The sequence below is a fragment of the Podarcis tiliguerta genome, assembly GCF_965153285.1.
Source record: "Podarcis tiliguerta genome assembly, chromosome: 17".
Lineage (NCBI taxonomy): Eukaryota > Metazoa > Chordata > Lepidosauria > Squamata > Lacertidae > Podarcis > Podarcis tiliguerta.
In genome coordinates, this window is record NC_139550.1 from 6050127 (window position 1) to 6063832 (window position 13706).

At 49.0% G+C, this 13706-nt stretch overlaps 1 protein-coding gene across 1 annotated transcript in view; it reads right to left on the minus strand.

Moving 5' to 3' along the window:
- FBXO10 (F-box protein 10) overlaps nucleotides 1-10173 on the minus strand; it is a 33288-nt gene extending 23115 nt beyond the window's left edge. Inside the window, exons 1-3 of the mRNA XM_083419641.1 lie at nucleotides 10066-10173; nucleotides 4128-4718; nucleotides 2282-3139 (exon numbers count right to left, since the gene is read on the minus strand). Coding sequence (XP_083275767.1) covers nucleotides 2282-3139; nucleotides 4128-4712 — 1443 coding nt within the window. The 5' untranslated portion in view covers nucleotides 4713-4718; nucleotides 10066-10173. The remainder of the gene's footprint in view (nucleotides 1-2281; nucleotides 3140-4127; nucleotides 4719-10065) is intronic.
- Between the last annotated feature and the right edge of the window lie 3533 nt (nucleotides 10174-13706).

A 13706-nucleotide genomic window follows, 5' to 3' on the forward strand; every position in this document is an offset into this window, starting at 1 on the left:
CGTGCATGGAAAAATGTGTGTGCAAGTGGGTGGGTGGCCACATCCCCTGTGGCCCTCAGATGCTTGGCAAAGGTCAAATGTGGCCCTCAGTCCCCCCAAAAAGGTCAAGCAGCCAGCCCTGCAGCAAAGCATTCATGGATGAAGAGTGCAGCATAAGCAATTAAGATGGCCCAGTTTCTTATTTTGGTACCCAGGAGCTGCCAATATCCTGGCCACTGCCTCCGAATAATTAGGATCCTTAAAATCTCAGCAGCTCCCTACACAAAAGGCTTCCTTTTTAAAGGTTGCTAAGCAAGGAGCAGCACCATGCTCGCCAGATTGTTGAAGAGATACGCGCAGGATTTAAGACCTAGCCATAAATGGTTGCAGGCACCATAAATTGTGCATTACAATTCACATAACATCTCCCAAGTCCTTTCAAAACTACCTTGGCTAGACCTCTGAATTCTTCGGCGTGGAAACGGCAACCAAGGAAAGACTCCCGCAGCTCTGCCTTTCTCCCCAGAGCCCCCTTCTCTGAGGAATGACCCACCTTCAGCAACCTGAAGCCCTCCAGATGTTTTGAACTGCCAACATCTGGGGGTGGGTCCAGGTTGGCACACACTCCTGAGTTCCAGCATGGTGAAGGCGGTAATGACAGACCAACCAATTTCAAACCAGGGCAGTGGGGACATGCATTCTGACATTTACCTCACCATTTGTTGTTGTTGTTTAGTTGTGTCCGACTCTTCGTGACCCCATGGACCAGAGCACACCAGGCACCATATGAACACTGAAAATAGCATCTCCCCGTATTTTGATCTCTGACTTCCAAGGAGGGAGGCTGTGTGAAATCAGCTCTTGGGCCAGGCCTCCACAACTAAATGCACCCACAACCAAGCGCTCAAATGAGCTTCCTTGTTTGGGGGCTGGCAAAAAGGACGGGCAAGCTTTAGGTATGCTTTGAAAGCGTGGGGAAATCACAAATTAATTTTCCTACAAACTCCTGTTTTCTGTTTTTCCATTGCTACTGCTTCGTTGTAAAGAAAGCAAGAAACCTTATGGGTATGATGATATGCCTGCAGGTGTACAGGCAATGAACGCCTGGTGACTTGAAACCAGGGGAGAGGCTGGCGAAGTTTTTCAATGGTCGTAGGTTTGGTGTTTCAATATCCTTCAAATATCCTGGTCCTTGCCATTCACCATAACTAGTAAGGTAAAGATAAAGGGACCCCTGACCATTAGTTCCAGTCGCGACCGACTCTGGGTTGCGGCGCTCATCTCACTTTATTGGCCGAGGGAGCCGGTGTACAGTTTCTGGGTCATGTGGCCAGCATGACTAAGCCGCTTCTGGCGAACCAGAACAGCACATGGAAACGCCGTTTACCTTCCCGCTGGAGCGGTACCTATTTATCTACTTGCACTTTGTGCTTTCGAACTGCTAGGTTGGCAGGAGCAGGGACCAAGCAACAGGAGCTCACCCCGTCACGGGGATTCAAACCGCTGACCTTCTGATCGGCAAGTCCTAGGCTCTGTGGTTTAACCCACAGCACCACCCGTGTCCCTTCCATAACTAGTAGAAGTATACAAAAAAAATGAGCAAAAACAGTGTTGAAGAATTCAGCTGAGAAAAATAATACTCATGTGAATTATCTTAATCTGTATAATTTGTACAGATGGCAGAATTGCTGGCCTACTTGTTTTAAAGTAGACTGATGAGGGATAGCTCAGTCGGTAGAGAATGAGACTCTTCATCTCAGGGTTGTGGGTTTGAGTCCCACGTTATAATAATAATAATAATAATAATAATAATAATTTTATTATCTGTACTCTGCCCAACTGACTGGCTCGCTCCAGTTGGACGAAAGATTCCTGAGTAACAGGGGGTTGGACTAGATGTTTCTTGTGGTCCCTTCCAACTCTACAATTCAACCTCCATTTGGCTTCTTTGCTGCCTCTGTTTGGGAGGACAGTGAAAACTTTCCTATTTAATCGGTCCTTTATTTAATCTTAGCTTATTTGAGCTGCTGCTGCTTTACTGCTTTCTACCGTTTTTCTTATATTCCGCGGTGTTCTACTGTTTCCAGCACACAATGCTCTGACCTCCTTAGGGAGGAATGGCAGGCATAAATTATTCCAAATCGCGACATAAATTAGGAGGCCGACATCCCCAACTATTAAGAGCGTGAAGCTCAAGGTTGTTATAAAATGTTTGCCTATAAAAGGAAATCCCAAACCAACCAAACACTGCCTCCGACTTAACCCAGGCATGCAAGATTTGGCTCCTCGTCTTGTACGGCACCTTACTGTTTTGTATGCATCGCACGGCATAGGTCAAGTCCTGGAAGATGCTCCCTTCCACTCTCGCTTGCCCCTGGGAGCAAACAAAGATGCCGCCTTTGCCATCCCTGAAGAGGCACTTCCGAACGAGGCATCCTTGCATGGCGTTGGCAAGAGACTGCGCCTCCTTGTCTTTCTGAAGCTCCTGCTGCAGAGTTTTCAGCTCGTAGTCGCTCGGAAGCGCCGCCAAGCCGTCGGCCTGCGGCCTGCCGTCAATCACTTTGGCCAGCATGTGGCTCAGGCTGTGGGCCTGGTAAGGCAGCCGGCACATCGACTCGTCGTCCTCCTCGTTCTCACTGCTCATGCTCAGCTCGCTGTCGCTAGAATCCGTCTCCATTGTCGCGGCCTCCTCCTTGTTGGCCCCCTGGAGAGGCCCAGCGACATCGATCCCTTTCTCGCACCCTTTCTTCGGCATTACTGGAGGGTGTGAAGCAGGCAGGGCTTTGCCAGGGTCCCCACCCACCACAATTTCACAGGTCCGTACGCTTGTCAGCAGAGGCCCCCGGCTCTCCAGCTTCGATGCGCTGCAATGTGTCTGTGGCTCCAGTGTCTGTAGCGAAGCGGAGCAGGATTTGGCCAATGTGCTCAAGTGCTTACAGGCCCAGTTCCTGTCCACAGATGGGCAGCCATCCACAGTCACCGAGGCGTTTTCACTGCCCACAAACTCACAGTTTTCCAGGAGGCAGATGGCGACGCTGTGGAAATTGATGGTGGACTGGTTGAAAGTGCAGAATTTAACTTGGCAAGTGCCCGGGGCATGGATTTGAAGCTGTCCGTTCTCAAAGTTGCAGTTGTCAAACTGGACGTGGCCCGAGTTTGTCTAGAGAAAAAGAATGACACCAGATCAATATATGTTCAGGGAGGTTTTTAATGGCTGATGTTTTATTGTGTTTTTCATATTTTGTTGGAAGCTACCCAAGTGGCTGGGGCAACCCTGTCAGATAGGTGACATAGAATTATCATTATTATCATTATTATCATTATTATCATTATTATTATTACTACTACAGTGGACGCTCAGGTTGCGAACATGATCCGTGCGGGAGGCACATTTGCAACTGCGTCACTTGGTTCAGATGCATCCATTGCCCATTCTGTTATTCTTACTGGTGCCCAGAGTTCCCTGCTTGACCCACAAAGGTATCGTATTTTTCGCCCTATAGGATGCACCTGACCATAGGGCGCACCGTGTTTTAGAGGGGGAAAACAAGGGAAAAAAATTCTCCCCCTCTCTGCTCAGCGCCCCTTCAGCGAAGCGGCAGGAGAAACGGAGCCCCTTCCATTTCTCCTCCCGCTTGGCTGAAGGGGTGCTGCGCAGCTCTCCCTCTTTGCTGAAGCCAGGAGAGTCTTGCTCTCCCGGCTTCAGCAAAAGGAACCCGAAGCCTTCGGAGCGCAGCGCAAGGTCCCGCTGCGCTCCAAAGGCTTCAGGCGGCTATCCCTGAAGCCTGGAGAGCGAGAGGGGTCGGTGCGCACCGACCCCTCTCGCTCTCCAGGCTTCAGTGAAAGCAATGCATAGCCTCCAGAGCGCAGAGGGAGCGCTCCCTCTGAGCTGCGGAGGCTTCGCGTTGCTATCGCTGAAGCCAAGGAGCCAGCATTCGCTCCACAGGACACACACACATTTCCCCTTAATTTTTGGAGGGGAAGAAGTGCGTCCTACAGAGCGAAATATACGGTAAGTGGTAGACAAGGTGGTGGTAGCTCCAGATGTTGGACTCCAATTCCCATCAGCCCCAGTCATCAGGATGATGGGCATTGTAGTCCAACGATATCTGGAGAGCCTTACAGTCCTCCAACCCATTCACACTCACCTTATATATGATAGGCGTGAACCAAGCTGGCATGAAGACCAAATTGCATAACCTCGCGGTTGGACAGTGCTGGTCGAAGCTCACCAGGAGAGCCACGTCTCCGAGTTTGCCCCTCCCCATAATTTCCACAGGGACCTTAAGGAAGACTTCGCCCTGCTCTTCGTACACTCCGGGCAACAGGACGATCCGGTCATAAACACACGCCGAAACCAAGGCGCTCCGGAGATTTTCGAACTCGCAGCCGGGACCCACGCAAAGGACGCGCCGGTCCTTCTTCCTTCTGAACAGGTAGAAGCAGTTGGAGGATTCGAGGTCCTGGCTGTTCTTGGTCCAGGTTTTCGAAGCGAGGTAATGCTGTTTGAAGGCTTCCCTCCACGACCAGGGCTCCACGTCGGGCTGGTTGGGCCAATTTGGGTGCCGGCACTCGATGCAGCCCAGGCAAAGCTGCCTCCACCGGGTATTGTCCAGGCTGAGGATGAGCTCGTACCACGCTCTGCACACCAAGCTGCAGCGGCCAAGGTCCGGAAGGCGCAAGTAGGACAATATCAGGCGCCACAACTCCAGTGGCAAGCCACTGATTTCCATCGTCACCTAGGAACGGCAAGGCACAAAGACTCATTACTCTCTAGGCTTAATAGGAGAAGCTCACCTCTTTCCTCCCCTTCCTTTCAAAGGTTGTATGAGGGATGGGGATCAGAGAATCAAAGAACTGTACAGTGGTACCTCGCAAGACGAATGCCTCGCAAGACGAAAAACTCGCTAGACAAAAGAGTTTTCCATTTTTTGAGTCGTTCCGCAAGACGAATTTCCCTATGGGCTTGCTTCGCAAGACGAAACATCTTGCGAGTTCTTGCGAGTTTGTTTCCTTTTTCTTAAAGCCGCTAAGCCGCTAATAGCCGCTAAGCCGCTAATAGCCGTGCTTCGCAAGACAAAAAAACCGCAAGACGAAGAGACTCGCGGAACAGATTTATTTCGTCTTGCGAGGGACCACTGTAAATGGTTTTTGAAAATGATGCAGTAGGTGGAACTGTCAAGATTAACAGTAATGATTAGAGGCCAAAATGACAAAAAATAATAATCATTGAGAACTGGAAACTTTTTATTGCGTATTTAAAGAACTATTATAGCGAGATGAAAACGTGAGCACGATTTGAAATACAAGCATCAGTATTAATTACAGTGGAACCTCGGTTTTCGAAAGTAATCTGTTCCGGAAGACCTTTCAACTTCTGAAACATACGAAAACTGAGGATCAATGGGCGGTCGCCAAAATCCATTGAAAAAATGGGAAAACGTGCAGCGGAAGCCATTCGACTTCCGAGGCACGTTCGAAAACGGAAGCAATTACTTCTAGGTTTTCGGCATTTGGCTTCCAAATCATTCAGCTTCTGAGACGCTCGGAAACTGAGGTTCCACTGTATTAAGATAAATAGGTTAAAACGGCTGTAATGAATATTATAGGTGAAATTTGCAGCTTTAAAGGGTAAATATGGAAACCATAGAAAAGGGGGGCAGGGCGGGAAGTCATTTGAACTAGCCAGATGTTGAACTGATAATCAATCACAGTCAGCCCGTGATTTGAGCCCAAAAATGGCAACTAGATATTCCATTTTGGTGACTGTAACCTCAGTTTAAGGAGCCATTCAGATCCTAGATTATCTATCCAAATTTCTAACACTGTAGACAGTTTGTTGTGTACGTTCTCTTCCATTACTGCCAAACAAATTTTCCCAAGTACTTTCTTTTCCGATCACCTTCTGATCTCATTGACCATTAGCCTTCATTTGCATTTTTTCAGGGGGGGAACTCTCACCCCCCCACCCTCTAAAGTGGAATCCTTTTTCCCCCTTCTTGTTTTTGCCACTCTATGGGGGCTCAGGATGTCCCTTAACAAAAGAACATGAATCACTAGCTTCACTGGAGGGAAATTGTTATTTTTTTTAACCTGGAGGTAAATTGCTATACTGTAGTTTCTCAGCTCTGCTAAAAGCAGTTCCTCAAGGCCACCACTGACTTGCACATTCAGAGCCAAACCGCACATGACGCAGGAGATCTATTGTTGAACATCTCAATGTCTTTAAATAAAAAATAAAAAGCTCAAAGCAGCTAAATTGGCTCGGTGCAGGTGGTGCTGGGGAAGGAGGCATTAAATCCCCCCACGTTGCTTTTTAGACTGAAGTCGCCCCCATCTCCTGAAAGCAACTATTAGTCCCACTTTAATCAAAGTGGGGTATCCGCATTTCAAACACACCCCATGGCTCAACAGCTCCCAGGATCCACATACAACACCATTAAGGCAAGGCATAAGTTCCACTTTACCCTCCAGATATAGTGGTACCTCGGGTTAAGTACTTAATTCGCTCCGGAGGTCTGTACTTAACCTGAAACTGTTCTTAACCTGAAGCACCACTTTAGCTAATGGGGCCTCCTGCTGCTGCCATGTCGCCGGAGCACGATTTCTGTTCTCATCCTGAAGCAAAGTTCTTAACCTGAAGCACTATTTCTGGGTTAGCGGAGTATGTAACCTGAAGCGTATGTAACCTGAGGTACCACTGTATTAGTGCTAGAAACTCAGATATATAAACTAGGCGCCAAATGGGTCCTTAAATTGCAGTCACCAAAACAGAATGTCCAGTTGCCATTTTGTGCCCAGACTGGCTCAAAGGCTGCATTTTTCAATATGACTTTTTGGCTCCTTGAAATCAATTCTGATTGTGCAGATAAAATATACAGTGGTACCTCGGGTTACGAACTTACAGTATTTTTTGCTCTATAAGACTCACTTTTTCCCTCCTAAAAAGGAAGGGGAAATGTGTGTGCGTCTTATGGAGCGAATGCAGGCTGCGCAGCTATCCCAGAAGCCAGAACAGCAAGAGGGATTGCTGCTTTCACTGCGCAGCAATCCCTCTTGCTGTTCTGGCTTCTGAGATTCAGAATATTTTTTTCTTGTTTTCCTCCTCCAAAAACTAGGTGCGTCTTGTGGTCTGGTGCGTCTTATAGAGCGAAAAATACAGTAATTTGTTCCGGAGGTCTGTTCTTAACCCGAAACCTTTCTTAACCTGAGGCACACTTTCACTAAAGGGGCCTCCCACTGTTGTCACACTGCTGGCGCGCGATTTCCGTTCTCATCCTGGGGCAACGTTTGCAGACCGGAGCAACTACTTCTGGGTTAGCGGAGTTTGTAACCCGAAGCGTTTGTAACCCAAGGTACCACTGTAATGGTTAGAATTCTTCGGGTGCGTTGCTAGTGTGTGAAAAGAGTCAAGGTCCAAGGATCCATGTAAAATGACATTTGGCACCTGCTTCGTATAATATAGGCAGGTAGTTGAAAAACTATTTTGTTTCCTCTGGTTTTTAATCAACACATTGTGGCTGGTTTTGAAGCTGCTTAGGAAATGCTATTGCGACACTATGTGTTGCTTTGTGCTGTAGTCTCTGTTTTATTGAATTTGTATGTAGCCACTTAAAAAAAAAAAAAAAAAAAAACAAGGATCTTGAAGGCATGCCCCTCCAGATGGTGGAGACACCAGACACCATCCTGACGCCTGGGCATCTTCACTCGGTTGCATGTGGCCAATAAGGTAAAGGTAAAGGTACCCCTGCCCATACGGGCCAGTCTTGACAGACTCTAGGGTTGTGCGCTGATCTCACTCAAGAGGCCGGGGCCAGCGCTGTCCGGAGACACTTCCGGGTCACGTGGCCAGCGTGACAAAGCCGCATCTGGCGAGCCAGCGCAGCACACGGAAATGCCGTTTACCTTCCCGCTAGTAAGCGGTCCCTATTTATCTACTTGCCCCCGGGGGTGCTTTCGAACTGCTGGGTTGGCAGGCGCTGGGACCGAGCAACGGGAGCGCACCCCGCCGCGGGGATTCGAACCGCCGACCTTTCGATCGGCAAGCCCTAGGCGCTGAGGCTTTTACCCACAGCGCCATCCGCGTCCCTCTGTGACCCGCGTCCCTATGTGGCCAATAGGCAGGTGCAAAATGCGCCTGGCAAATTTCGATTGCTGGATACACACTGTGTGCAAAAATGAAACCCACCCTTTCATTATCCTGAACTGCAAGCATAACAAGAGGGTTAATTGCAAGCCTAATTAAGCCTAAGAGGAAAGCAAAGGCCACACAGTTGCATGAGCCCCTAAGGGTTGAAAGCAAGTGTTTTACCAATGCAAACTAAAACTCGTATCAACTTCCTTAACATCAGGGTCTCTCTCTAGCTCGCTCCTTTACTGTAGGGCAGGCACGTCCAACTCCCAAGAGACTGTGATCTACCGTATTTTTTGCTCTATAAGACTCACGTTTTCCTTCCTAAAAAGTAAGGGGAAATGTGTATGCATCTTATGGAGCGAATGCAGGCTGCGCAGCTATCCCAGAAGCCAGAACAGCAAGAGGGATTGCTGCTTTCGCTGTGCAGCGATCCCTCTTGTTGCTCTGGCTTCTGAGATTCAGAATATTTTTTTTCTTGTTTTCCTCCTCCAAAAACTAGGCGCGTCTTGTGGTCTGGTGCGTCTTATAGAGCGAATGTGGTACTCACATTATAAAAATACTAGCTGTGATTAGGCGAAGCAAAGCTGCTGAGACATCCAGTGATTTACCAGTAGATCACAATCTACCTGTTGTATGGGAACTGTTAAGTCTGAGGTGCCTACCTGCAGCCCCCAAAGAAATGAAAGAAGCGCCCAGACTCTTCCAAGGCAGGTAAACCCCGGTAACATTTTAAGAAAGGGTGGCAGCTCAGTGCTAGAGCAGAAGGTCCCAAGTTCAGTCATTGTCATCTCCAGGCAGGGCTGGGGGACAGTAGCCAAGGTTGTAGTTAGATGGGCCGCTGGTCTGGTTTACCATAAAGCATTTTCCTAGTGTTATATACTGAGCTGAATCCTAGAACAATAGGATCCAGAGTGCAGCAGTCTGATTGGTCCGCAAGAGCCACCCAATCCAGCTCCAGGTAGAAGTGAATCAGCGACCGGATTGGCCTGCAGGAACAGCCAATCAGGCTTCTGGAGGTGGTGGATCAGCAACCTGATTGGCCTACAGGAGCACCCCGGAATTAGCCAATCACGCGGGGCCCATTGTGTAAATAATGTATATATAGCTAGACGTTTTGGGGAAAGTTTCATTCATTGCTACTATGAGCTGAATAAAGAGCATGAAATTCACACTCGACTCCGAGTGTATTTCACCTAGGTTCCTAGGATCTGCTTGCAAATCCCATTTCTATTATCTCCTGTGCTATTAATAATAATAAAAAATACTAATCAAACGCATTTTATGTGCGTCTTGCAAAGCACATCCTATGCACAGATCTACCACTTGAAAACGCTGTGCATATACATTGCTAATGCCCCCCCCCCAAAAAGTGGGGAGCCCACCGTGTTTTCAAACATAGGGATTGATGCTCTGAGCACAAAGAGCGAAGCCAAGAAGTCTAATGCCATTGTGTGGAGGGGGGAAATTCCGCATTCCTCCCCTCCAAAAATATCACCAAAACCACCCAGAAATCGGAAGCACATCCGGACAACATCCACAGATCGCGTTTTGTGAGCGCGTTGTGCAACCCGCTCCATGTTTGCTGTCCCGAGGGGACTTGCTCCAAGAGTGTGGGCACAGGCAGGAAAAACACATCCCGAGAAAACAACAACTATGCATGCAGAAAAACACGCCCCGAGAAAAGCTATGCATGCAGAAAAACGCACACCGAGAAAACCTATGCATGCAGAAAAACACACACCAAGAAAAACTAAGCATGCAGAAAAACACATCCCGGGGTAAAACCATGCATGCAGCCGACCCTGAAGATCTGCAAAAGCGAAGCGGGTTGCACCGTGCAGGGCGCGCGCGCCCCCGGCCCCGCTTGCTAGCAGAGCTAAGAAAGTGCACACAAAAAAACCCATCGCCAAACATGAGTTTCCCGATCTGGTTTTGCTCTTTTGTTTCGTTACCTTATGACGGCATCCCGGTCTCTGGCGAGAAAGCGCCTCTCCGCCAGCGAGCCGAGCCCGGAGGCTGCTGGAAACACCCCGGGATCGGAGCCACTCCCCCGGCTCCGGCGCGCACGGCCGCGCCGATCATAGAGATCTTCCCAAGGAAGGGAGGCGCATTTCCTCGGGATCTCTATCATGGCGATCACATGGTCGCCGGGGTCCTGGAGGAGAGAGATCGGCTGCAGCAAAGGGGGGAGAAGAGAGGGGAGCCTGGTTTGGAGGAAGGGGGTCGCCAATGTCTTTGCAGACCAGCCACGTTCACGCACACGCGTGTATCTTTGGCGATGTTGTTTCTAAGTAGCCTCGGGGGCTCAGGCTCGTCACGTGTGCACAGGGCAGTCCTCGGAAAACTCACTTCCATGATAGGGCAGGCATAGCTGTCAACTTTACAGATTTGAAAATAAGGGACCAGCAGCCTCGAAAATAAGGGATCAGCAGCCAAAATAAGGGATAGTTTATACAGAAATCCGGCACTGATGGAGCCATTCTGCTTTGGCTGCCTTACTGTGTTTTGCAGGGGGTTGGACTAGATGATCCTAAGGGTCTACAACTCCCACCAAAGAAGAGGGGCAGACAAAAGTGATGAACGACGTCGAGATGGCAAAGCTTCCAGGCAGAATTAGAAACCAGGAAGAGGACCTCTTTAATAAAGAATGGGGAAAGTTTATAATTTATTGGAAAAGCATTGTAAAGAGTTACATAGGATTGACAGAAAACTTGTAGTAAAAATTGAACTATGGATGGACAAATGATTTATGAAAATAGAGTTATGAAAGGGATGCAGAGGGGGAAATTACTACATTTAGATGCTGCACTGGTTGGAGGGGATGCTAAGCAGCACGTTGGGGCTGCCGTCGTCTTGGAGCGAGGAGTTCCATCGGCCCTTCCCCACCCGAGAGAGAGGGAGGGAGAGGGACTCTCGCCCACGCCACCCACGAGCCCGGCATGAGGTGGATGCAGCGCTGCTGAAGTGCCGCCTTTCTGTGTCCCTCCACATCACCCCCTCTTCCTCCTCCCTCAGGCCGCCTCCTCAGCCGCCGCTGCCGCCTCCGGCTTCCCCTGGCAGCGCGGCGGAAGTCTCGCAAGAGAGGGGCTGCCCGCCCGCCCGCCGCCACCCGTCTCCTCACGATGCGCCCCTGAGGGGGAAAAGGGAGAGATGGAGATGTGGCAGCTCGTGCGCACTCTCTCTCACGGCGGAGGACCCCGAGCCGCTGCTTCCCTCCCGAGCCGGGCCAGCATGAAACCCAGGAAATTTAAGGGACATCATCAATAAGGGACAGCAGCGGGACATGGCGCTGGGATAAGGGAGTTTTCCGCCAAATAAGGGACGGTTGACAGTTATGCACGGGCGTAGCCGGGGAGAGGGCGGCTGCCCCCCACAATCAAGTAAATAAAAATACCTAACTCGGTGTAGACATTGTAGAAAGGTTTTGAGAGGGTTCCCCCCCCCTGAGCACTTGGGGGTCAAAAGAAAGTACAGTGGTGCCTCGCAAGACGAAAAGAATCCGTTCCGTGAGTCTCTTCGTCTAGCAGTTTTTTCGTCTTGCGAAGCAAGCCCATTAGCGGATTAGCGCTATTAGCGGTTTAGCGGCTATTAGCTGCTATTAAAGGCTTAAGGGATTAGCGGATTAGCTGCTAAAAGGCTATTAGCAGCTTAGTGCCTTAGAAAAAGGGGGTGGGGAGCGAAAAAAACCCCCAGGAATCGCAAGACATTTTCGTCTTGCAAAGCAAGCCCATAGCAAATTCGTCCTGCGAAGCACCTCCAAAACGGAAAACCCTTTCGTCTAGCGGGTTTTCCGTCTTGCGAGGCATTCGTCTTGCGGGGCACCGCTGTAATTTCAAACAACTGATGTTGAGACATTTCATTCCGAATCTGCTAGACCATTGTTTCCCAAACTTGGGTCGCCAGCTGTTTTGGGACTACAACCCACATCATCCCTAGTTAGCAGGACCAGTGGTCAGGGATGATGGGAATTGTAGTCCAAAAACGGCTGGAGACTCAAGTTTGGGAAACACTGTGCTAGACAGAGGATGGTGATACACTCATTGATGCACTGGGCAGTAGATGAGGATGACGATAATAATAATAATTTATACCCTGCCCATCTGGGTGGCTTGCAACAAAATATTAAAATACAGTAAAGCATCAAACATTAAAAGCTTCCCTAAACAGGGCTGCCTTCAGATGTCTTCTAAAAGTCTGGTAGTTGCTGTTCTCTGTGTTGGTCATAATATAGGTATGGAAGAATGGGAAGGATTGTGGGATATAAAATTATATTGCATGTTATGGTCTAAGAGAAAATTATATGAAAATGATACATCGTTGGTATCTAACACCGAGTAAACTGGCAAAAATTAATACAGTGGTACTTCTGGTTGCGCACAGGATCCGTTCCGGAGCTCCTGTCGGATCCCTAGGTGTGCGTATCTAGAGGTACTGCTTCTGCACCTGCGCACGGGGCAAAACCCAGAAAAATACTTCCGGGTTTGCTGCGCACGTATCCCGAAGGATACGTAACTGGAGGTGAATGTAAGTAGAGGTACCACTGTAAATCTAAATCAAACAAGTGTTGGAAATGTAACTAGAAAGAAGGTTCTTTTTATCATATGTGGCGGTCCTGTGGTAAGGTTACTGGGAAATGATATACAATGAATTGAAAAGGATGTTCAAAATAACTTTTATTTAAAAAAAGACTTTGGACATGCCTGTCCTAGCGGGTCTAAAACCATTTTGGGATTCAGGAAGGGTTGATCGGATATTATTAAGAGATGGTTTGCTACGATCCTTGCAAGAAATTTTGTCGAAGGCAGCTAATAAAGATATGCCTCGATAGTTTCCGCAACCCGTTCTGTCACCTTTTTTAAAAAAAGAGATTGAACTTTTGGCATCCCTGAAGTCTGCTGGGATCTCCTCTTTCTCCCATATTTTTTCGATGGGCTTTTGAAGTTGTTGTGCAAGTTCATTTCTGTTTCATGTTTTTATGAAAGCCTTCTCTGTACTCAAAATGCTGCTCTGCTTTATTGTCATCAGAGCAAAGGAATTGGTACTAGATATCTATCTGTAAAGGGACGCAGGTGGCGCTGTGGGTTAAAGCCTCAGTGCCTAGGGCTTGCCGATCGAAAGGTCGGCGGTTCGAATCCCCGCGGCGGGGTGCGCTCCTGCTGTTCGGTCCCAGCGCCTGCCAACCTAGCAGTTCGAAAGCACCCCTGGGTGCAAGTAGATAAATAGGGACCGCTTACTAGCGGGAAGGTAAATGGCGTTTCCGTGTGCGGCTCTGGCTCGCCAGAGCAGCGATGTCACGCTGGCCACGTGACCCGGAAGTGTCTTCGGACAGCGCTGGCCCTTGGCCTCTTTGAGTGAGATGGGTGCACAACCCTAGAGTCTGTCAAGACTGGCCCATACGGGCAGGGGTACCTTTACCTTTACCTTTATCTATCTGTAAGGGACGCGGGTGGCGCTGTGGGTTAAACCACAGAGCCTAGGACTTGCCGATCAGAAGGTCGGTGGTTTGAATCCTCGTGACGGGGTGACCTCCCGTTGCTCGGTCCCTGCTTCTGCCAACCTAGCAGTTCGAAATCACGTCAAAGTGCAAGTAGAT